The sequence below is a fragment of the Vitis riparia genome, chromosome 17, assembly GCF_004353265.1.
Source record: "Vitis riparia cultivar Riparia Gloire de Montpellier isolate 1030 chromosome 17, EGFV_Vit.rip_1.0, whole genome shotgun sequence".
NCBI classification, from domain to species: Eukaryota; Viridiplantae; Streptophyta; class Magnoliopsida; order Vitales; family Vitaceae; genus Vitis; species Vitis riparia.
In genome coordinates, this window is record NC_048447.1 from 14,726,284 (window position 1) to 14,751,243 (window position 24,960).

General features: G+C 34.5%; 3 protein-coding genes across 4 annotated transcripts; 2 read left to right on the top strand and 1 right to left on the bottom strand.

The window, feature by feature from the left end:
* Positions 1-312: 312 nt before the first annotated feature.
* LOC117904242 (DNA polymerase epsilon subunit B) lies at positions 313-6,559 on the bottom strand. The gene is made up of 13 exons (XM_034816759.1): positions 6,308-6,559; positions 5,642-5,819; positions 4,981-5,134; positions 4,722-4,853; positions 4,174-4,251; positions 2,236-2,340; positions 2,040-2,120; positions 1,816-1,946; positions 1,615-1,709; positions 1,433-1,532; positions 1,078-1,192; positions 819-929; positions 313-690 (listed from the first exon to the last, which is right to left on the bottom strand). Exons 1-13 carry the CDS (start codon positions 6,468-6,470, stop codon positions 550-552), a joined length of 1,584 nt encoding a protein of 527 aa, XP_034672650.1. The 5' UTR covers positions 6,471-6,559; the 3' UTR covers positions 313-549.
* Positions 6,560-7,671: 1,112 nt separating this feature from the next.
* On the top strand, positions 7,672-14,227 carry LOC117905242. 2 transcript variants are annotated; one of them, XR_004649673.1, is made up of 7 exons: positions 7,672-8,164; positions 9,166-9,266; positions 10,465-10,562; positions 11,637-11,848; positions 12,565-12,617; positions 13,859-13,972; positions 14,075-14,227. XR_004649673.1 is itself a non-coding variant. In XM_034818196.1 (6 exons), the coding sequence occupies exons 1-6, from the start codon at positions 7,759-7,761 to the stop codon at positions 13,880-13,882; spliced, it is 894 nt and encodes a 297-aa protein (XP_034674087.1). In that variant the 5' UTR covers positions 7,672-7,758; the 3' UTR covers positions 13,883-14,019. The 2 variants fall into 2 exon arrangements, 1 of the variants encoding a protein (XP_034674087.1); XM_034818196.1 differs by lacking the exon at positions 14,075-14,227 and having other exon boundaries at positions 13,859-14,019.
* Positions 14,228-18,609: 4,382 nt separating this feature from the next.
* LOC117904792 (rhamnogalacturonan I rhamnosyltransferase 1-like) lies at positions 18,610-23,153 on the top strand. The gene is made up of 8 exons (XM_034817554.1): positions 18,610-19,415; positions 20,407-20,474; positions 20,607-20,695; positions 20,842-21,007; positions 21,108-21,397; positions 21,494-21,698; positions 21,791-21,948; positions 22,260-23,153. Exons 1-8 carry the CDS (start codon positions 19,097-19,099, stop codon positions 22,507-22,509), a joined length of 1,545 nt encoding a protein of 514 aa, XP_034673445.1. The 5' UTR covers positions 18,610-19,096; the 3' UTR covers positions 22,510-23,153.
* The last annotated feature ends 1,807 nt before the right edge of the window (positions 23,154-24,960 follow it).

Here is a 24,960-nt window from a genome sequence, read left to right on the forward strand (position 1 = left end):
CTGCGACGTGGTCATTCAAGGGTGGTCCCTACATATAGTATATAGTTTTACTGATTGAATCCGTTGATTTTCACTCGTCATTTACGCTACTCTTGCTTATACTGTGAATAGATCTCTACGTCATTATATATTTACTTTTTATCCAAATTGCCTCCTTGTGTCATCTCCTCTATAATACAGTAATAGAATTGCACCTGCAAAAGGAAAACCAAGGAATTGGCTTTTAACCTCCCTCCCTCACCAGTACAAAAAGTTCAATTTTGAGCAGAGAATGGCTGAAATCCTGTGCATTGGAGCCATGTACACCCAAAGTAAACTAAAAAAAAATAAAATCAGAATAACTATTATTTCTACTAAGCCAAAACAGTAGTGCAGTATAATTTACATCAGAAATTTTCTAAAAGAGGCTATTACATTATATGAACTTCAATTCTAGTTTCTAACTATTCCACTTAATAAGTGGGAGAAGATGGTAGTTCCTTCCAACATGAGTGTCAATAGACATTTGATTGTGAAAAGAATAACTAATGCAGTTACTGTTTTCAATGATTACAAGGCTGACAGTTCAACTTCTTGGGAACAAGGTCGATATGCTACAAAAGTGCTCTCATTTGAGAAGGAACCAGGATTAAAACACATGATTCCCGTGTACTTGAATGCCTTTTGCTCACTTCTGTCACCCAAAACTATCTGTACAAGAACAGATAATGAAACCAAAATTGTTAGTCCATTCTTGTTCAGTCGTATCACTATATAGATTCTGCCAGCAACTTAAATTCCTTCTATTAAAATAAGAGGAAATGAGATGAGAACAGTACCGTATGTGGATTTGGATAGAGGTGAAGACAGTGATCATAATTCCAAATAATGGGTTGTACACTAAGAGGGAGGGGGCAAAGATGACTTTGATGTGTTATGGTGGCAACAAGCTGCATGGAGATTCAAAAGTCATTAGCCTGATAAGCCATTTTCTACAAGTCATAGAATCAGTTTAAGAAAAACAAAAATGAAATTAAAAAATATATATATATATAATAAAATAAATAAAAATCAAAGGAAGGGGAAGAATAAACTCACATGCTCAAAAGGATCACTGGTTTCTTCTGGTGAAGGGGGCACTAGACATGAACGGCGCATTCTGTACAGCAGATCCTGACGGAAAAGCACGATTTCTTGGGTGTAAAACTTGATTCTGTGCTCAAACACAAGCAGTAAAAACGGTTTAGACCATCACAAAATGCATCAGTATATATAGCAAGCACTTGATATGTCCTTCATATTTGAAGCATCAATAACGAACTCAAAAGGAGTAAATCTCAATGTATTGAATGCTAGAATGGCTTAGAATTCAAAGAACATGTACTCTTGAAAAAGTAAGCCTGCAGTTGTTATATCCAGAATGTTCAACCAGTGAGTGATCAGAAGATTTCACCTGCAAGGGTTACTGGAGAATATGGCATTTGGAATGTACTTCTTGAACTCTTCAGTCAGATAGTTAGGCAAGGCACACCTAGGAAGCACTGTTGATGGACCTGAATAAACCAAAAACAAAATATTCAAAGGCCAAATGGAGAAAAATGGGAAGCAGAAACACTGGAAAATCAACTAATATACCTGCATCATCAGGACCTGGAATAAACAGAAATTGACTATGCTCTTTTAGTCGTGGATGAGATGCAATCATCTGTCCAAGCTTTCCAAACTGCAATCTACATTCGAAGTTTACTTGTAACTGCTTTTACTCATCCCAAAACAAACTTTTTTATAATGATAAAAATAATAATATAGAAAAGTAATGTACTCAAGGGCCCTCACCTAAGACTTGAGAAAGAATGAAAGGAAAGATTACATGGATGAGAACAGAAATTCCCCATGAAGATAAATAGGGAAGGAACCACCTCCACATTCTCATAACCATCCAGGACGGTCGCTAGCTTTCCCATAGTCTTCTCTACGGATAGCCAATATTGAGATTAAGCAAAGAACTCCAGAAAAAATTACATAAAATGAAACTGAACAAAAAAAAAATCGTGAATTACCTCTTCATTGTCCAGCCAAACATCAGAGAGTATCACAAACATGTCATTCACAGCCTTTTTTTCCAGTCCTGCAAGTCTGAGCTATGGCAAGTGTATAGGAAAATGTTATGTTAATTCTCTGGTGCTCCAAAGCTACAAGTAACTTTGAAGAATAACATATAAATGAGCTCTTAATTATCACCATAAAAAAGGATACAGTTTCCTCTCTAGTTAGTGTACCACCGCCAAAGAAGTCGAGTCCCGAAAGTGATGCAAGGGATTCATCTCTGTCCTCTAATGGAGGAAACCCACATGTACTAACCTACATAACGTTTCATAACAAAGCAAATTTCAGTAATCCTTAAGAAGTAAACTCAACAAATAATTTTTAAGCTCTGACTAAACCATTGACAACCTGATGATTGAATGCAACTCAAAAGTTAAAAATAAAATAAAACACACAGAAAAAGATCATAGACAAAAAGAGGTGTTGAACTGCGGAAATAAGAGACCCATCTGATATATTCTCACTAATGGCTAGAGTGCCCCTAATAAGTACTATCTAATTCTGCTTGAAGAACAAAGAGAGAAGGAAATCAATAACTTCACAATACTCCCCCTCCAAGTTGGAGAAAGGATGCCTAACCACTACCTTTTAGCTCAGGTTATTAACAGCTAAAGGCCCTGGAGACTCCACTCAGAATATCAGCTAATTAGATGAAGCACAGTTAAAACATAAGCATGACAATTTTTAACTAGCCTGTAAGTTTTTCATAAATAAATATTTGTTTCACCTTAAATATGTTTGCAATCTTCATGAAAGAGCACCTTTTATCATAATATGATCTCATTGGATTCTATTTAGGAAATCCAACTCAAAAGGCATAACCAAACCCTAGAAGCTCATAATATCCATGAGACATGAATCAATACTCAACCTTTAAAAACTGGTTTCTTTATGCCCTTCCAAGTAACAAACAATCCACCAGTCATATTACCATACCACCATGGGGTGGTTCTTAAAAAATAACTTATCCTTAATGGGCATAAGCAGCAGGTTAAAACTTCAAATGCCCACATGTCCAGAATACAGAAGGAACAGGGAAAAATTTGATGTATCCCAAGATTCCAAAAGGTGCATTTAAACGTGGAGCCTTGATGTTGCATAAACTGATTAATGACACTACAAGAAAAATCAAATATCTGAAAAAGTAGAGGATATATAATAAAACACTGAAGTGTAAAAAGGATGGCCATTTTCATTGTTCGAGCCATAATTTTACTTATTGGAATACGCTTAGCCCCTTGATTTCTGAATTAAAATAAATAGGATATATTCTTGGAGGCATCAAGGTTCCCCTTTTGGGTACATGCATCAAAACTTAATACCACAACATCAACATTAGTTCAAAGAAGCAGCCTAAATGAATGCTTTCTCTTGGATATTACTTCAAACCATGACAAACTTGACTTTGTATTTAATAACCTTTTTTTGATGAGCAAGAAAAAAATTAACAGCACCTAGCAAAAAAGTGCAACAAAGTACACATAACATAAATAAAGGACACCAAAAGACAAAAGGAAGAGAGAGAAACAAAAACAACTCCCTTAATGAGGGAGTTAAAACCTATCAAACCACGCATTTCAAGCATAGTTTCAAACCATAAAGTGCATCCTTTGGTCTATTTTCCTTCACAGCTGGGGAACTAAAATCCTAGGGTAGTTGTTATCTACAACCCCCTTATAAAGAACCCATGAAGAAAACCATTCTCAACATCAAGTTGGTAGGAGACTGAGAATGATTCAATGAAGCAAATGGAATCCCCATATACTCTGGCAGAGCCTGCATGTGCACAGGGGGGGCATCAACCAAATTTCCAAGAAAAAAAAGGCTTAACATTAAGCCAAATTTATATCTCAATATCACATTGCCCCCCTGAAATAGATTTTTTCTTCTTTGGCCCCCTGTCCTACATTTCTGGCTCTGCCAGTGCCCATATAGATTTCATCTTAGCCATTGGAGCAAATGTCATGACATAATTTGCACCATAAGTTTGGCATAGCCTACATCTAATAATGTTTCCTTGAATCTTTTAATCATCCATCAGTTTTATTTAGGAGAAAATATTCTATGGAGAAGAGAACAAACACTAACCTGAAAAATACCATCCAAGAGCATCTCACCTTCTGCTACAATTATTGTGTTCTCTGAAAAAAATCCTGTAGTAATTTTGTATTGCTTGTTAAAGAAAATGATGATTTCGTATGTCCATGCTTATTATAGCATCTAAACTACAATAGAATCCAACATTTATGAATTGATAAGTAAAAGACAAGGTATACATGCATCTAATTAGCAACATGAGAACAAGTTTAAGCAGTGGATTCAGTTCATCACATTCACTGAAATGACCTATCCTTGTAATCTGGATGAACCATAGCCCAATGCTTATTAGGTCATAGGTAAACCAGATCCAGGGGTGTAGCAAATTCTTCACATCCAAAGGATTGCAATTGCAAGCACTAAAGTGGGTCAAATCAAATAAAAGCAACACTGGTGCAACAATGCAAGCTCAAAAAATTCTAGGAGTTTTCTGCATGGAATGAGTTTTCAGCATATATGAACCTACTTCTGGAAGTGCAAACAGCCCAATATCCCACCCGTATATGGAAAAAAAGAACTGTAAGTTGTGTAAAGGATATTGCATTAGATAAATTAATTTCCACTGATGCAGTAAGATCTTCCAAGAAGAAATGGCCATCTTCCAACTGAGATATAACACCCATCACCCATCTCTTGCCCGTTTGCCCAATCAAAGACTGAATTGGTGATATCTGCCACATACAAGTACCATAAGAATGAATAAATAGTAGAAGAAGTATTTCAACACATAATTTGAAAGGCACATGCTGTTTATAATGTATGTGGTTTGGGCTTGAGCTGGCGCATGAAAGGGAATACCTCACAGCTTCCAAAATGAGACATTTCAGTATCAAATGCAGGTTTAGAAAAGTGCTGATCACGAGAAAGCCTCTGGAACAACAACAGAAACCTATTTCTGTATAAAGCAGATTTGGCAGAAGCATCACCGTGAATTGCAAGCCTCCCTGTATTCCTGCATTGAAAGATCACCATAAACAAATATAAAAAGAAATTCAACTGAAAAGACAAGATCCCAGTTACTACTTATAGTTACAGAAACTCCACCATGAGTCCTGAATTTCTTGTTATTTGTTAAAAAAATGTAATGTATCCTTCCTTTAGCTTCAATAGTAATTGTAGAAAGGGAAAAAAAGGGGACCTTGCATCTCATGTTTTAGATTTCCAGTTTACAAAAATTTAAACTTTTCCCTCCGTTAATCCAAATAGGTATCAAGCTCTCAGTTGCATGTTGTGCAGATAATTACTGCTTTGTCCTGTCACAAATAATCAAACTACAAACCTCAACATTTTAATTTCACACTTTCCCTAGATTCTCTGTTGTACTAGCCTCGGGATTTGCTCTCTTCTACAAAAATTCATGAAGCTCCAAATTTTAAATTCCTTCTTTCTCCTACATTTTATGAGGAACCAAATATACCAAATTATGGAGAATAAAACAGGGCAGTTGAATATGACTCACTCATAGAAGATCTTTTTTATTGGATCATAACAAAATTTAGACATCAAGAAAGCATCAACTATGCGAAGTGCAGATCGAGTACTGATGGCCCCGGGAGTTTCCTCAACTGCTGCTTCTGCCTCCAATAGGAGGCTGACGACCCGATGCACTGATTCTTTATCTAATATAGAAGATTTCACTGCCAACCACAAAAAAAATGAATTTCAAACCATCTAAAATCTCTCAGTTTGATAGTCAAGAAAGCAGAGGAGTAGAAGTGAAAATAAACGTTAATTTCCATGTGATTGTTTCCATGATTTTCACAAACAATGAGACTCGCTCCAACTATGTCCATAGTTGTACTATACTCAATTGAATGGCCAGCTTGTTCTGTCGAGTAAAAAATAATTTAATGATATGAAGATTCAAAGCTTTAATTTCCTTTCCCTTCCTTTTCTCCGAGCAATCAAACAAGGAGAGATTCCTCCATCAAAATCCGAATCGGATGTCTTACGGCATTTCCTCGAGTCGCAAACAATGAAATATCCAAGATCCAAATTATCGACTTATTTTATTTTCCCCATTCTCAAGGAAATCAAATAGGGAAATAAATAAGAAAATCAAGCGAAAACACACAATTGAAGGAGATGAAATAGATAAGGAAAAAAAAAGTGAAGACGGAAATACAAGATTCGTTTTCGAGCTCGTCGAGGAGGAGATCGATGGCCTCATCTTCAGCGTCTTGGAAGTGGCTCAAGAAAGAAAGGATCTCGTCTAGGGTTTCCACTTTAAGGGTATAACCTCTGATCTTGAACTTCCTCTGCACCTTCTTCCTCGTCGCTGCTCCCATCTCTCCCTGAAAATCTCTCCCTTTCTCCAAACTTTTCTTTGCCTTTCCCTGTTTGGGTGTGGATTGGGCGGCAAAACCACTTCTTTTGCGTGGAAAATGGCGGGAAGAGGAGTCCCATCGGTTTTCATTTTGTTATGTTTTTTATATTTTTTTTAATCAGTATTTACGGTGTCGCTAGGGTTTCTCCACGTAAAGACAATATTTTCAATTTTTTATCAAGAATAATGAAAATAATTAAATCACGTTCGTTGATTATTTTAAAATTTTATTTTATCTATTATTTATTTTAATAGTATAATAAAAAAATATAGATGGTATAATTAACAAACTAATTAACCGTTTATGGTAATGGTATATTGTCTAATAAAAAAATTTATTTTAATAATTTAATATAAGATAGTAATATATCTATAATTAATTTATTAAAATTAATTGCTTTTTAATAAAAAAAAATGTAATATTATTGGTAAGAGAGAAGAAGAAGATTATAATTACCAAATTGATTCATGACATAAATTCTTATTTTCATAAAAGATCAAATAAAAAGATAAATTAAAAAAAATTGATTTTCCATTTAAAAAAATCATAATTTTATTTAATATTATCTGAATAATTTGGCAAGAGATATAACCTAAAAGAATTTAGTTTTTCATAATTTTTAGTGCATGATTTCCACTTTTGAGTAAAAAACTTAGCGATTTTTAATATATTTTAAAATTAATTTAAAAAAAATCATCCATCAAGTAATTTGATATAAGTCATTTTAAAAAATTATTTTCAAAAGTTTATTAAACACCTCATTGATGTAAATAAGTATTTTTAAGCATTCAAAAATACTCCTAACTTTTTAAAAGTCATTTTCAAATGGACTCTAACAATTAAAAAAATAAAATAATAATTTTATATAAATGGAGTCTTAAATAACTCATTTATTTTTTTATTTTTACTTTTCACAAATATTTAGCATTTTTTTTTTTGCGCTTGGTGTGTATGATATAAATATTATTTTTTTTTAATTAAACAATTATTGAAAAATAAAGTAAAAAATGCAAATTATACGATATGGATATGCTAACATCAGCTCGGCCGTCTATGCCAGCATAGTAGGCCCACAACACAATATAGCTACCGACGTGGCAAGATCTGCTGACGTGGCCTCTAGAAAGACCATCGTCACATCACATTGCTGGGTAGAATTTGTTACCGTCAACACGTTCGTAAATCTCAGCACAAAGAAACCCAAAACCAACCGAAGAAGAAGAAGAAGAGGAGCAACAGAGAGAAAGCCATGGATTTATGGCTCAAAGCTCGAAGCTTCGCGGAAGAAGCCGCGAAGCGATCCCAAGAACTGACCATTGGAACCACTAAAATCTCCGATATCGTCTCCGAAACGGCGAAGAGATCAAAGGAGATTGCCTCAGAAACGGCTAAGAGATCTAAGGAGATTGCCTCGGAAACGGCAAAGCGATCAAAAGAAATTGCCGTGGAGGCTTCAAAGAGAGCCGACCAGATCAAGATTGAAGCCCTTAAAGGAGCCGACAAGATCAAGTTGCTCGCGGATGGGATCTCTCCGTCCGTTCGTTCCTCGCCGGAGACAGAGGCTTCGGATCTGGAGAAGTTCGGTGTTACTGATGAGTTGAGGGAGTTCGTGAAGGGAATTACTATGAATACATTTCAGGATTTCCCTTTGGAAGGTAGTTGATCCGGTCTTGTCGCTCTTTTTTTCTTGGTTTGTTTGGTTGCTGAGATAGTGTAGAAACAATTAAATAAACTAAATCGTGCATATTGAAAAATGTCATGTAGCTAGAGCCCTAGAAGTCGAACAAGACCATTTCTAGTCGCCTAATAGTACGACAATTTGCTTGCAGGAGTTGGTATTTTCAATTTATGAAAACAAGAGCAGCGGTGACATTATATATAATATTTCATTTTCTTTAAATTTCCACCATTTTTAAGATGCCAAACAGAGGGCAATGTGGAAAACATTCATGAATTTACTAATGTAGTTTTGAATTTATTCAATTCTCTGGTTTTCCAATTTCAGCCTTGAGCAGTTTGGTCTATGGTTGAATTTGTTTGAGAATAGTAGGATTTAGCACTATGTAGCTGTTTCCAATTGACACAATCTGTTTTTGTTTGCCTCTGCAACTCTATGCAGATTTTATGCAATATTGATGATTTTTTTTTGAAACCCTAACAATATGGTACGTTAGTCTCATGTTGGGCATCGGTAGAAATGGAGCTGAAATAATATTCTGAAATTTTCTCATGATTTCAAAGTGCTTCCCCATAGCCATTATTATACTTGAATTACAACTCTTGAAATCAATGAATTGAATTGAATTTCTTGGATGAAGGATCTCCACTTTGAAATGAACTTCTCTATAAGTTCGTATTGATAATGTGTAATTCAAATTGTAATGAAATTTTATGATGCAAGCAACTGCTTCATTGAATCAGTATCTAGTATGTGTAACTGGAATTATTTATTTCTATGCTCTTTTGGTTTCTGATGTGACTATTTGGATTAGAAACTGCAACAGGAAATACTGTTCGGAATATTTGACTGTTTTAGATATTAGTTTGTAATATTGTGTTTTTGTGAAGCTCAAATTATGTTCTTATATGTTAGGGCACAATGGAATGGAAGCATTTTATGCCATGACTTTATCGGGATGGTGCTTTTGATGTGCAGATGATACAGAGATGTCTGATGTGCCAACAGTCTCAAATGTTCGGCAGGATCTTACACAATGGCAAGAAAGGCATGCCAATCTTGTTCTCTCAACAGTCAAGGTAGTTCCTTGTTACTGAAAACACTCAATAAAGAAAATGACAAGAAGGAGAGCTATTTATAGTTTGGGGATAGAATGTTTGACAATGTAATAACTGATTTAATGCATCACAGAAGTGCTGATTACAAGTCCTTGAGGGCCAACCTCTTATTCATGCCTTGTTTTTTGGGTCTCCTGTTGCACAAAAAGACAGTCTTTGTATTTTGCACTATGTCTAATAGTTGCAGGATTGCATAAATATAAATCTTGAGAAATTCAAGCTTCATTTGAAAATATCAATCTTTCATGAAACCTGCTCCTGTATATATGTGAAGGGTTATGTGTAAGCCTGCAACAAATTTAATTTTTCTTATCATCTTAGGAACATTTAGGGAAGTAATAAGGTCAATGTAAAAATTAAAAAAAAAAGAAGGTTATTATAATGTTTTTCCAAATCTATGAGGTACGCTAAGGAATTCTAGTTAAACGAATGCTGTGAGATTTCAGGCTAGTACAAGGATTGCCATTTTGTTGCAGTAACTTCTATTGGGTCACTTTGCCATTTCTAAGATAGTAAATGTTATGATCATTCTGTGCATTTTGGTCTATATGGGAGTTGAGGAAGAATAGAAAAAAAAAATGATTCAGCACTGTAAGGAGGAGAAGTAATGATTATCATGCTGTGTCCATCTACCAGCATTTTGTCTCTCATGAAAGTTGAACATATCAGCATCCACATCATGGTGATATTTAAAATGCATTTCATGCTGGAACATATTATACATGAGAATTAAACACAAAAATTGGAAGCTTTAGTGTTTTTAGTTATAAGAAGGATAAATTAGTCTGTTTAAAAAATAATTAACCCAATAGTATAAAGTTTAAGTTTCAATTAATTACCAAGATTGTTGTAGACACCTATCAAAACATTTTTACAAGTATGGAATTCTCAATAGCTCTGTTGATTTTGTGGTTGAATGACATTATAGTATGGTGTGCACCGTGTCTAACGAAATTATTGTTGGATATGACCTAGTGTGCAAAGGTGTTTGCTATTTCATAGAACTGCAGAGTGTTATCTTGCTTTGCTTTATACATCATGCATAATCTTCTGTGCATTATCAAATGGGCAAACCCACATGCCCAAAGGCTACACACATATTCCTTTGATCGAACATGAACATTTATGAACCATAATTATTTTTTCTGAGTTTTTGCAGGAAGTTTCAATGCTAAGATATGAGTTATGCCCACGTTTTATGAAAGAAAGGAAGTTCTGGAGGATATATTTCATATTAGTGAACAGTCATGTGGCTCCGTAAGTGACTCTTCACTTGGGCTAAGCCTCCATTTATGCTGTTACTGATTATATAATTTTCACTGCTTTCACAATCAAAATTTGTGTGTCGATTTTGTAATGATATTTTTACCTCATTTAATGGACCCTGGGCAGTACCTATTACATGCTTTAAGGATCTTATAGTATGTAAACAGGGGTATATGCCGTGTTCTCATTTATTGTTTTATTTAACCAAGATTTTATATCATTGCTTTTGTTGCTAAAATTTTTTGAAGGCTTACTTTATCCTCTCATTTATTTCTGGGTGGGAATGACAAGTGCTGATCTATTTTATGTTTCTAAAATTGTATTTAGTTAGATCGTGCTTAGAAAATGTTACCCCATCTTTAATTTTCTCTCTCCTTTTTTTTTTCTTGAAACTTTTTATTGTTATGATTCCTAATCTGGCTGTTTTTAGGAGTTTCTGGTATATTTACGTTTCCTTGCTTTGCTATGACCTCATGTTGCTAAAATGAGTTCATTGACACAGACTTTACCGCACTTTTCATTTCATTTGGGTAGGTTATTTGCTTTTGGCGCTTTGTTGAGTAGGCTTGTTTTGTAAATAACATGTGGTTTTGTGGGGAGTTTTGTTGCTTTCATCTATTTGGTTTCTAGAGTAGAGAATTTCAAATCCAAGCAGGCTTCGTCTTTATTCTTATTTTGGGTTCTAGTCTGACAATCCAAATCATTCTGCACTGACAACTTCAGGACAGCTTAAATATTTTGGTTTTCAGAAATTTTTAAAGCCAATGTTTGTGAATGGACTTGAACCTCAACTAGAATGTAACCATCAAAAGAGAGTAGTTAACCTCAGTTATGTTTTGACTTCCTTTTAAACTAGATACTCTTTTGAATCATGTGATGCAAATATTTGACTGATATAAATTTATGAGTATAAACATATAATACCGATACATGCACTCTAGGTTTTAAGGTGTTTTGTCCGTGCTTGCCCCTCTGCTTTCACTCCACTGCTCTATCTGCTTGGGTTATAGTACTCTACTGGTTGCTCAGGTTCAGTAATCGCTCTTATCTTATGGTTTCTATTAGGTATGAGAAGCAGTACATGGAGGATGTAAAGCTAAAGTCTGCAGAAGAAGAAAAAGAAGATAATGTGAAGGAAATTCCAAAAGCTGGAACAACTGTTAAAGTAGAGGCAAAGGAATCAAACAAGCAAAGCAGAACTTCAACCTCATCTGCTACAGAACAGGACTTGGATGTATTTCTCCTGGGAGATCTTGGAGACAGTGATGAGGGCCCAGGTATTTTATAATCACCTCTTGACCTGTAAGCATGTGTGCATGCAGTTACCAAGGAATGAGATTGACACATCTTGTTTCTTTTCTTGGGTGTTTCCTTGTATACTGCCTGTGTTCACTCCTTCATGCCATTCATTTATGTAGCTATCCATATTCACCTATTAAAAAAAAAGTTGGCACATCTCTTGCCTGTGTAAGCAATTAATCTTTTTTCAGTTATCTTCTCTCTTGAAATATGCAATATTAGTCAGATTTGTTGACAGGTGAGAAAACTATTTTGAGTACCTATATATTATTAGTGTGTATGTGTAATCTGTATGTTTAACCAGAGCCTGTTTCTTAAATACCAAGCCATTGACTAACTGCTAACCTTAGGCACCATAAGTTGCATTCTCTTGATGATGCTTAATTACTTGTCTAATCAGGTGCAATAGCAGAAAGAAATCCTAAAAATGGTTTGATTGTAAATAAAAATAAGAAAATAATTGGATGTTCAAATTGTTTGGCCTGCACTTTCATTGTGAGTCTTGTGACGTAAGGACTGCACTTTTCATTGATGCTCTTGATTTGGGCTCAGTTTTCCTTCTTGGAGTTTGGTTTGGTATGCATCATCTGTGTTAATAGGCGTCTACTTTTGCTTAAGAACAATCCAAGCACAAGAGTGACTTCTTTACATACTGTGAACTTTTAGTGTACTAATTTTTCATCTCTTGTTTCAGATGATGGTGATGAAGGCTTTGACGACGATTTTGACAAGATAGTGAATAGTTCGGTAAGCTCAATAACTCTTCCTTTTTTTTACACGTCCCATAATACGGCACCATTGGTTTTTTTTTTAATACCAATCTCCTATCCTGTTCTGAAAATTGTATGAGATGGCACTAGGGCAGTCCATAGTCTGGAGGTTTCAAACCCAATCTAAAAGCAGATTAGTTGCATAGTATCTGAAGTTTATCCAAGTCCTGTAGCCCGCCAACGTAGCCCAGTTTGTTAGGTCGAATGCTGGGAGGTGTGGTCCTAGTAAGAGGCACATGGGCTCATGTTCGAATCCAGCCACTGATGATACCTTGATTTACCTGATGTTGGTTGTTACAATCACTATCATCACCCAGAGATTTGGGTCCTCATGGAGAGTCCTAAGGGCTTGACTATGGAAGGTTCCTCGGTTATCAAAAAAAAAATTATCCAAGTCCTGTGTATCTTGTCACTGTGAAATTAGATTCAAGTAGCTTCTTTGCTGCAATGCAAATTTTAAATAATTATGTGAGCCCCTGCAATCCATGGGACTGAGCTCTGATTGAGCCTTTTGTATCTCACATCCATTCCTTTATTGTGGGTCCATGGGTCTTGTCTGGCCAGTCCATTTGAATAGATTTTCAATTAGTATTTTAAATATAGGATATCCGGTTCCCACAAATGTTGATCTCTCTGCCTTCCCTGGACATCATAGTCTAATCAAAGGTGAAGTTGGAGAAACTCAGTACTAGCCAAGTGTGGAGAAACTTTTCTTTTATTTTCTGACCAGAAATAATTTGGTAGGAGAAAACAGAGAGTTTCTTTCTGAATTGGCCTCCATATGATTTCATTCCGTATTTCTGGAGACTGATTTCATGCTATTTGTGGAGAATGAATTGTGGAAAGACAGCATATAGTAAAGTGCTTTCTCAACTCAATGTTGTACAATTTGGAAAACGTTTGTGGATAGCAAGAATTTATGTAATCAACCAAAGTTAGTCAACACATTAGTAAGAGATCGATATGGGGAAGAAAAAAAAGACAAAAATCTGAGAAAATTATGAAGCTATGTATATAGGTTTCTGTGAGCAAATATTAAATGTTTTTGTTCGCATACAACCACATGACAAACTTCTTGGATATGTGTCTAAATCTGATCAGATTCTACTCGAGTGACAGGCCTAGGCGATACCTGAAATCATGTTCAATGCTGGTTTTCAACATCCTCAATTCATTAATTTTGCATGTTACTAATTTTCTCTCAAATTAAATTTGCAGGATGACGAAAAGGAGAAATTGTAAAAGTATGCAACTTAATATGTTAAGATCTTTTCTACGTATCCGATAAAGGTGATGAAGGAGAAAAGGACAATGCAATTTAACAGACAATGGGTGAGCTATTTCGGAATGTTAAAATAATATATATATATATATTTTTTTTACCTTGGTTTTCTTTCTGTTCTCTCACCTGTATTTATTTTTGTTCTTTTCTAGGCGTGGCATTATTTTAATGTAAAGCAACATATTTATGACAGAACTCTCTCTGTTAAGTGTAATCTTCATTCAATTTCAGGATGTGCATTTTACATGTCGAGAAAATTGTTTGACGGTAGTCTAATTGAGTGTTTATCGAAGGGATTGCAATGACCTTGATTGATTAAAAAAGTGAGTTGACCTATAAAGTAGTTGTAAAGAATGAACCCTGCACATCAACTTTTCACCTTTTAGGTGGCCCTTGAGATAATAGAGGGGTTAGAACTTAGAACAAGACCACTTCTATGAAATAAATATAAGAAAGTGGAGTAGGAATAGAAGGTACTATGCTTTGATGGCATTTTGGGATTCAGTTTTTGTTTGTTTCTTTTTTATCTGATGCCAATTGCAGATTCTAAAGCTGAGAGGTCTCCTATAATTATGATTTTCAATGTGGCCTAATTTATTGTGTTGTATTAAAGAGTTGGAATCGGAGTTCCACTGGTTAGACTTACGGATATGAGGTAGGGCTGATCGTAACATTTCAAATTTGTAGAAAAAGAGATAGGTTTTAACATTCCTACTAATAAAAGTGGTGTTAAAATAATTTATATCGTGGGTCTCCACCAAAAAAATTAGTTGAGCGTTGTTTTATGACACCAAAAAGTGTCATTCAATTTAAAGCCCGCATGAAGTTAGTACCATTGCAAATCGGTGTGTGTCAAAGAATGGGATCAATTACGATGTTTTATTTCTTTTTATCAATTCTTTTTTGGAACTTTGATCTCACTTATTTGTTTGATTTGTAATCTAATATGATGTCATATAGTTATATCTATGGATCGTATTTGGTATTCTAATTTTTGTATTTTTTATTTAATTATTTTTAAATTTTTGGTTCACTCTTATTGTGGGCACTTAATTTTGCTTTTAATATTAATTGCACAACCATTTTTGTGGTGTAAAGAGTTCGTGCTGCCCATATTTCATTTAAACACACCCAAATTTTAAAAAATAAATAAAAATTAACATTACAATTTATTAAAAAATTAAACTAATGATGCTTTCTAAACGTTGGGTTAGTTTGGTTTCCTTGTGTTATCAATTTTGAAACCAATTCATTTTGAAAAACATCTTCATCTAATATTCTTAATAGTTTAATAGATGTTTAAAAAAAAAAAAAAATCAGCAACAAATTTTTACACGTAACATGGAGCTATCTCTGATGTAGAAGAATTTTAAATTAATAATAATAATTTTTCAAGTTGCAAGCCATCTATATCATAAGTCATAACATATTATATTTGTCTTTTATTTGAAATTCGCTTCACACTTGAAAATGATAATAAATAAATTTCATTGGAATGTAGACTTCATTATTTTATGAAGCCTTTCTCTGTCACACATTCATAATTTTAAAAAACAGGATATGAAAACGTAGCAGTTGCAATCACCCCTTGATTCATCAATTACCAGAGGGCCCTAGAAGTTGCGATCAGAGCCAATGTTCAATCAAATCAACTTCAGTTGAGCCTTCTCAAGCCTTACTCCACCTCTATTTTATTCATTTGTCATCACTGTTCCCATACCATATTCTTTTATTTATTTTTGGGTCCATCTTTAATTCCCCTTCATTGCTACTAAAATATCGTCTTCAAAAACTTGTGTCGGTGGACAATTAACAGTGCCCAAATGGTCTTTACATTATGATTTGTAAAGAGGTAAAAACCTTGGATTCCAACTATATTATTGAAATTGTATGATTGTAATGTACTATATGCTCATGCCTCTACTCCCTATCCTATGTTTTTGTTACTTTCCATAATTTGTGGGTCTGGTAAACCTTCCTTTTTTTTGTTCTTTTTCTTTTACTGTTATTATTGCTTTTAGATTTGCCTTAAAGTGAGGTATATGTAAAGTTTTGCTTTTGAAAAGGATGTAGTGATAATTGACAGCGCATTTTATTTTTTAATTCATATATATATTATAATGATTTGTAGATTATTTCACAAATGGAGTTTCTCATGATCCTCACATTTGGAAATATGTCATATTTTGGTATTTTTTTTATTCCCATTTTTTGAGGTTGAAAACAAACGGAAAGACAAAAGGATAGCCGACAACTCATCCAATTAAAAAATTATTTAATTTTTAAATAATTTTGTTTTAAATGACCAATTAAAGAAAGGGAATGAAAATCAAATGAAATTTCAAACCCTAATTTAATTAAATATTAAAATGAGAATCTTATATCCTGATATAAAAAATAAAAAATAAAAATCTTGAAAATTTTATATTAAAAAATGGATTAAATAATAAAGAGAGTTATGGTAGGATGCGATGGACCCTTTCCTAAACTCACTATTCCCATCAACCAAATCCCCAATGGGCTCTCTGGATTTTGCAAGCCCACCGCAATGTCCATCCCCACACCCCCTCCCCAAGCGAGTGTACCACGCGCACCTTAGCGGGAACATCCAAGTGGCCAAGCCCACAGAGCCGACATTTATACCTTTTCTCCGTCTCCGTCGATCGATGGCGGACCCACTATTTTGAGTGTCGAAAACTGGAGCTCCAATGCCCTCGAGAATCTGACATCTCCCCAGCCCGTCTTAATGAAATTTACACAGGTGTCGGAAGGGTTTAATGAAATTTACACTGTTGTCGGGAGGGTTCGTTGGTAACTACCATCTGCTTACATCAACAATTTTTTATTTTTAAAGAAAAAATAAAAAGTGTTATTTATTATTATTTTAAAAAATAATTATATAAACATATAAAATAATTAAAAATAAAATACTAAATATATAAAATATTTTAAAAATATTAAAATTATTTTAGATTTCTAAATAAAATTTTATTTTATAAAATATTTGTAAAAACTATTTTAAAACATAGTTATGGAAGAGACCTTTGACAATTTCCAGAATTTTAGTCACATATGACTTTTTCTTTATTTTTAATATTTTGTTGAATAATGGAGATTAAACGTGTAATATTATGTTTGACATTTAAGGGTTTTATTTTTGGAAAAAGTTTGAGTGTATGTTTGAATTTGATAAAATCAAAAAAGTTGAAATTTGGTTTTAAGTATGTTAGTCAAACACTCAAACTATTTGATTTTTTTATTATCAACAAATTTGAATTGATAGCATGATGATTTTATTTGGAGAATGAATTCGTTTTCATAATATTTTGCTTTCAAATTAAGTTGATCTTTGAATAGACACTTAAACATCAATATATAATTACTTTAAAAATTTTATCTTTAAAAACATGAATTTTCACATATCTATTTAAAAAAACTTAATGTCCTTAATTAATTTACTCTATTTTTAAAAAATTGCAATTTAATTTTCACTTGATTTTTTTTTAATGTTCATAATAAAAAATCATGAAATGTAAAAGACTAGATGTTATTTTTTTTTTTTTGGTTCCCAGTTGTTTATTATTCAACAAAAATTGGATACATTTATTATTTTTTATTTTTAGAAATTAAATTAATAACAATTTCAATGAACTTTTATAGATTCATCTTTAAAAAAATAATAGTTTTAAAATTTGTTATTAATTTTTTTTTACTGATTTTTAAAAATCTAAAATAAGTTTTCTTATATTCCATATATTTTTTTAATAATTTCATTTTGGGTTGAGTTTAGATTGATTGCATCGAGTTGAAAGTCGAGTTTGATTATTATATATTTTTTTAATAATTTCAATTTAGGTTGAGTTTAAATTGATTCCATCGAGTTGGAAGTTGAGTTTGATTATTTTTCGAGTTGTTGTATTTCAATATCAATTTAAGTTTCGATTGACACTCAACTCACCTAACTTGTCAAATTGCATTCTTAGTATATTTCATACAAAATATTAATATTTAATATTTATAAAAATAAAAAATATAATATATAGTCAAACACAAGTTTTTATCTTCAACATTTTTGAATAATAATTATATAATTTTTTTATTATGTTAATTCAATGTATGAATGGTGTTTTCTTTTATTTTCTACACCATCTAGTCAATCAATTATTATTATTATTATTATTTTATTTAAAATTTTATGGTTTATAATTGTTAATTAAGAATAAAAAAATATAAATTTTGAGTCCTAAAAATTTAGGTGAAAAACCGATTAAAAAATTGATAAATATTACTTAGAACTTAGAAGGAAGTTTGGACGGGTCAATCTTCATTTTAATTTGGGCGTATCGTGGAAAGATTATTGGAAAATATCGCGATAAAATGTCGGCGCGGGGTGAACCGGTGAAGCGATTAATATGACCCGAATCCAACGGGAAGTACGAATCGGATACATGGAGTTTGGTACACCGTCATCTCAGAGAGCCACGTGTAAATCTCTATGGCTCGATTGTCGGCACGCCTGAAGGACTTAACACTCCTGGGTCCTACAGTGTCACCAGTTAGCTGGCTGGCATTTATTGGCTGATTCTCACAATCACGGTTAAAACTCTTAACCGGAGTTAAGCCCAACCGTGGTTAACAAACCCATCATTTTTGTGTACGGCTCTCTCGCTTTCTTCTCTGCTTATGTGCAGTCACGACGCGGATTATGCACACCTCTTTATATTGTACTCGCGCTCCCATCTTCGCCGGTGGCCCAATCTTCATTTTCCGGCGATTTCTTGGCGGAATCCTCATCTCATCTTCGGAAATTTCCGACTTCTTGGTTCGAATGAGGGAAAGCTTGCAGCATATAGAGTGTAAATGTTGAGGTTTGGATTTTAGATTGTCTCTTGGGTAATGTGTGAAAGATCAAGTTTCTGTGGGTGCTTTTTGGACCAAGAATCCTTGAATTTAAGAGGTTTATGAGAAAGTGAAGTGGGGAAATTGTGCTTTTTCTGGTAATTCTAGGTAAGGTTTGCGCAAATTTGGATCTGGTATAATTTGTTACTAATTTTAGCAATTCGGATCTTCGAGATTCTGGACCGCTGGGAGCTATTTTTGACCAAGCATTGATTAAATCTGTTTTGGGAAAATCTAGGGTTTGTGTTGTGAATGCATGGGGGGAGAAGATCGGAATGTGTAGGTTAGAAAGGAGTGAGAAAAAGGGGGTTGTTATTGGGATGGGGTTGAAGGCATTGAGTGCGAGTAGGGTGGAGAAGCTAAAGAGTTCGATGGTGACATCAAGGTCTCGAATGAAGCTATGGATGATCAGGGCTACGACCTCGGTTTTGCTATGGACATGTATTGTTCAGTTAACGGCGTTGGGAGATATGTGGGGCCCTAGGGTTTTGAAGGGTTGGCCTTCTTGTTTTACACAAGATTCTTCCTCCGCGGCGGCGGCGTTGGACGACAAATTGGCGTGGTCCGCTCCGCCGCGAGTCCTTCCGCCCAAGAGTGAGTTCAGAAACTTTTCAATTTCGTTTATGACTCGCATCACTATGAATTTTAATTGTTTCACCTGTGAGGAACAACCGACATTTTGTTCTAGATTTGGTAATTGACGAATATTTTGATTGTGCATATGGGTGATCACTTCAAATCGTTTTGAAAAAGCTGGTTCCTACCCCCCTCCCCTTTTTTTTTTCTACGTGAATTGTTTTCCAAACTATTTTTGGTGAAATGGAAAACGACGCAGACAATGATTTTGGCATTGTTTTCTAGAAGTTCTCCATGAACAAGCTGCTTTTAGAAATTTCAGATAGCATATTTATCATTATTATCTTTTATTACCATAAAAAATATAATAATCTAGAAGACAGTTGCTAATTTTCTGGAAACGGCATATTCGAAAATGATATCAACAGGGCCCGATTTTCTTCCATTGTTTTGCAAGATGAATGGAGTGTTTGGAAGAATTTAAATGGGTCTTCTGTTATTTCAACAGCGTTTGGAAGTGAAGTTTATTTTCCAAAATGGGATCATTAAACAAAATAAGTGTCAGCATCACCCCGATCCATTATGATCAGTTTTAAGAAGTCATGAAATGACATTATTTCTAGTTTGGACTGCCATTTTTTAGCGATGATTCTGGGTGATGGATTTGTCTCTTCAAATTCTCTGTAAAACACAAGCAGCAACCATTCTTCAGCCTCATTAGTTTTTAGTCTGGCCTAGTTTTCTTTAGTATGTGCATCAATCCTTTCTAAGGAAGCAAACACTTCATCACCTCACTGGTCTGTCGAAGTGTTATTTCTAGTATGTCATGGTTTTGTGTGCTGTATCCTCCATTCTTACTTGCATTTAATTGCGTTTATCTCAGCTTAAACTGTCCTTGATTTAAAGAATTGATGACTCTATCTTAAGTGGCATATTCTCTTTTCTTGGTAAAAGTTGGTGCTTAACAATCTTCCATTTTGAAATTTGTTTTTTTTTGTTTTGCCACTAGGGGTTTATAAGAACAATGGTTACTTGATGGTCTCATGCAATGGAGGACTTAATCAAATGCGAGCGGCGGTGAGTGGTTCACAAAGTGTGAAAGCCAAAGGCATATCATATTTTTTTCTTCCCTCTGGATGGTTTGAACTTGTAATTTGCTGCTGCCATATCAACCTGCTAATTAGTTTCATTTGTTTATATTTTGTACAGATATGTGACATGGTTGCAATTGCTAGATACTTAAATGTCACTCTTATTGTCCCTGAGCTGGATAAAACCTCCTTTTGGGCTGACCCAAGGTATGTCAATTTGCCTTCTGCTGTGTTTGAGATAGCTGAAAGTTATGGAACAATGGATGCTGTGGTGTTCCTGCTGTGTTTTAATGTTGAATTACTCGATTTTTTTTTTCTTCATATAATATGATTATCATTGCTTAACATGGCAGTGAGTTTGAAGATATATTTGATGTTGATCATTTCATTACATCATTGAGAGATGAGGTTCGTGTATTAAAAGAGCTACCACCGAGGCTAAAGAAGAGGGTGGAGCAAGGAGTGTTCTATTCCATGCCTCCCATTAGTTGGTCAGATATTTCTTACTATCGTAATCAGGTATGTTATTTAACCATTGTTGGGCTTCTCCAATATCATTTTTAACCTTTGATGTAGGCTCCTATCCTCAAAGGTACTGTTCCCTTTTTCTTGCATACAGATTCTTCCACTAATACAGAAGTACAAAGTTGTGCACTTAAATAGAACCGATGCCCGGCTTGCCAATAATGGGCAACCTTTAGAGATTCAGAAGTTGCGTTGCCGAGTAAATTTCAGTGCTTTGAGATTTACTTCTCAAATAGAGGAGTTGGGTAGGAGAGTTATCAGGCTTCTGAGGCAAAATGGTCCATTCCTAGTGCTTCATCTGAGATATGAAATGGACATGTTAGCATTTTCGGGATGTACACAAGGCTGCAATGAAGATGAGGTGGAAGAGTTGACAAGAATGAGGTGAGATATATCTATTCTTTGACAACAAATAGGCACAAGGAAGTCCATAGTTTAGATTTGATGTTCCTGACCTAATATTATTCACATCTTTGGCAGATATGCTTATCCCTGGTGGAAAGAAAAAATTATAAATTCTGACTTGAAAAGGAAAGATGGTTTATGCCCCTTGACTCCTGAGGAAACTGCTCTGACACTGAGGGCACTGGACATTGATCGAAATATCCAGATCTATATTGCTGCTGGAGAAATATATGGTGGAGAAAGGAGAATGGAAACTCTTGCAGCAGCCTATCCAAAATTGGTCAGTAGATGCTGTAGCTAATTCCTTGAGCTTTTTAATAATTGGATTTATTTTTCTGTCTTTACAAGTTGCTTTTGGGTTTGTTGAAACAGGTCAGAAAGGAGACACTATTGGAATCCTCAGACCTTAGATTTTTCCAGAATCATTCGTCTCAGATGGCAGCATTGGATTATCTCGTCTCATTGGAGAGTGATATTTTTGTTCCTACATATGACGGAAACATGGCCAAGGTTGTTGAAGGTCATCGCAGGTACTCTTCTACCAACAATTTCAGTGATTATATTTTAGATAACGTTATAAAAGTAAATAAGTTGTGCCTTCCAGAAACCAATCTTTCTTTCTTATTTTGAGCATGAAATCACTGCTAAGGTTGTAGGTTTGTTTGCCTGAGATTCATTATTATTGTTTTTAGAGGAGAAATTGTTCAAGAATCTGAGAGATTACCGTTATACTGTTTTTTAATTAAAAGCTAGTCTTAGTCAAGGTTCTTTAGTTTGTTCCATAATTTTTTGATTGTGTATTCACGGTTTTGGGATCTGTTATGTTCCGATTCTGCTTCAGATTTCTTGGGTTCAAGAAGACCATTCTTTTGGACAGAAGGCTTCTAGTTGATTTGATAGACCAGTACACCAAAGGATCTCTGAGTTGGGATGAATTCTCCTCTGCTGTAAAGGAGTCTCATGGAGATCGCATGGGGAACCCAATCAAAAGGCTAGTGATTCCAGACAGACCTAAAGAAGAAGATTATTTCTATGCCAATCCGCAGGAGTGTTTGCAACCATTAAATGAGCCGTTGAGTAGTAGTTCATGATCTTTACTGGTAGAAGGCAGTTAAAGTTTGTTCATATTCTCCCAGTATGCTGTTCTATCGCATATAAAAGGTAGCTCTTTCCCCCAACAAATACAAAAACCATGAAGGGTTTCAATCTGAAGGGGCAAACCACGAAGATCGTTTGGGGAGAGTAAACAAGAGAAAGCCTGAGAGGATTCCTGGAAGCAGCTGGAGTTACAGCTATATCTTTATATATGCCAATAATCCCAAGTCATGTATAGAAGCTAACCCTGCCATTACAGGGTGATATGAGAGCCCTTGCATTGCACACTGGGGGATGCAAATATAGATCTGGTGTGGTGGAAAATGTGGATCCACGGAAGGTTAATCCTCCTCCTTCCTTTGTATTTTTTTTTTTTTTTTTTTTGTTTCTTTTGTTAAAAATCCATGCCCTTGTGATTTTCTAGCATATATTAAATTCTAAAATTTATCTGTTCTTTACAAGTCATTGCCACTTTCCATTTCGTGTGGTTCTAACAGTTGCTAGTGCAGTGTATTGGATAATTTGGATTAGGTGAATTTTACCTATTCAAAGGATTTAGACATGGAGTCTTGGAAGAAAGGACCAAACCAACCTCCATGTTGATTTAATGGGTGGAAATTGTCATTGCTTTTGGTCCTTATAATTTCATTCTTGGCATCTTGACCATTTCTCGCTTGTATTATGTTTTCTTGAATTCTTAAATCATTCTATTCATAAAAACCAATTTTAGAGAGGAAGAAGACTCAGAAAGAATGGAAACTTACGTGGAAAAAGTATGTGGGTGGTTGAGATGAAACTTTAAGCCATTACAAGAAAGCTTTTAAGGCAAATTAAATTGGCACCAAACCCTCTAGAAAGGGAGTGATGGGGTTTCCCGTTTCCCTTTTGAAATTGATTTAGACTGCACAATGTTGCAAGTTGTAACGTTTTTGTCTTGTCCTTGACTCTTGAGTGAAAAGTGCTCCAGATGGGGAGGATTGGTGTGTTTCTGTTTGCTTGTCACACAGGTAACATGAACCTTATCAAACCTGCCCATTCATAAAGTCTTTGGGAAGTGGGGACTGTACCTCATTTTAGGAGCGTAAAGGATTTTAGGTTTGACAGACTTTGTTTGGTGAGATTCTCCAGACTGAAAATGGTGAAACCTGTGAAGACAAACTGCAATGTCCGTACACTTGTTTGATGAAATATTACTAGAAATATAAAAATATATGCAAATTATTCGGTGGTTCCAACTTATCAATCATTCTAATGACTTTTTCTATATTAAAAAAAAAAAAAAAAAAAGAAAGACTTTGATTCCATAGAGGACAGAGGACGACCGTCTTATAAAATCTAAAATAGATCTCAAAGTCCAAATACTAGCTTCCAAAATTGAAGTGTGGCAAGTGGCAACCAATCACAACTGGTAGTGGTGAGGTAATCAAAGGGCAATAAAAATTTGAAAAATTCACAATGATTATTTAATTAAAAGGGATAAAGCCAATATTAATATTACAAAAATAATATTCGGAATTAACCCACTTTTGATTTTAAATAACCCAGGCAAGGCTTGTAGGAAACCCAAAGACCATATCATTTATAACCAATTCCAAGAAAATATTAGTAAATTATTTATGACATTGAATGATCCCAGAAGTCAATCGTAGAGGAAAGCGTGCCAAAATGTCTTAATCTCAAAGCACCATAAACCTAGAATTCAACAGTGAATTGATTAATAATGAGTAGCATTAAATGGAATATCACTTTCATCTCAAAAGGTGTAGTGAACTTGGTCTACTTTCCAAGTAAATTTCATACAAAATCAATTCAAGAAAGCAAGTGATCGCCTAAACAATGCATTCTTCGAAACAAAAGACTCCAAAAAATAAGATCACATCACTCATCACTCCCTCGCTTCTAATTTCTAAGCATTTGAATTCTTATATTCTTCGTTTTCAACGAGGAAAGCATAATTTTATGATTACGATAGTGATGTTTTTATCAGACTACTTCTCTGAAACAAGACCCGTCCCGTATTTATAGTATTTAATGATTTATATTTTATTTATTAATTCATTTTCATAAGAAGTGAAGGCCAATCACCAGACATTTGCCATAAAATCGACGCTTCACCTCATCTTGTTCACTTGCTGCATCTTCATTTCAATTATGCTAATATTAATCGTAACCGAGAACGGGTCATAGATGATAAAGGAGGGTTTGAGATGACCAGATTGCAAACTTGACCGATCCACTGAATGCGTTTGTTTCCCGCGAAAATTAGGGTGGGTATGTAAGCTTGGGCTTAATACCTTAAAGTTTTAAGTATAGTTTGAAATTAGTTGAAGTGTGGGGTTGGGAGTGTTTTTACTAAAATTATCTTTTTACTTATTTTTTAAATATAATTCATATATGAAATGACCAAATTGCCTTATTTTTTCAACCTCCAAACACCTATCATGCCA

Excerpts from the sequence above, each read along its gene's own strand:
- LOC117905242 (XM_034818196.1), top strand. The coding sequence starts at position 7,759 with ATGGATTTATGGCTCAAAGCTCGAAGCTTCGCGGAAGAAGCCGCGAAG. Across the intron at positions 8,165-9,165 it reads TCAGGATTTCCCTTTGGAAG|ATGATACAGAGATGTCTGAT; the intron begins GTAGTTGATCCG and ends TTTGATGTGCAG. Across the intron at positions 11,849-12,564 it reads AGACAGTGATGAGGGCCCAG|ATGATGGTGATGAAGGCTTT; the intron begins GTATTTTATAAT and ends CTCTTGTTTCAG.
- LOC117904242 (XM_034816759.1), bottom strand. The coding sequence starts at position 6,470 with ATGGGAGCAGCGACGAGGAAGAAGGTGCAGAGGAAGTTCAAGATCAGA. Across the intron at positions 1,533-1,614 it reads TCCAGGTCCTGATGATGCAG|GTCCATCAACAGTGCTTCCT; the intron begins GTATATTAGTTG and ends TGGTTTATTCAG. Across the intron at positions 691-818 it reads TCTATCCAAATCCACATACG|ATAGTTTTGGGTGACAGAAG; the intron begins GTACTGTTCTCA and ends GTTCTTGTACAG.
- LOC117904792 (XM_034817554.1), top strand. The coding sequence starts at position 19,097 with ATGTGTAGGTTAGAAAGGAGTGAGAAAAAGGGGGTTGTTATTGGGATG. Across the intron at positions 21,008-21,107 it reads TTTCTTACTATCGTAATCAG|ATTCTTCCACTAATACAGAA; the intron begins GTATGTTATTTA and ends TCTTGCATACAG. Across the intron at positions 21,949-22,259 it reads GTTGTTGAAGGTCATCGCAG|ATTTCTTGGGTTCAAGAAGA; the intron begins GTACTCTTCTAC and ends ATTCTGCTTCAG.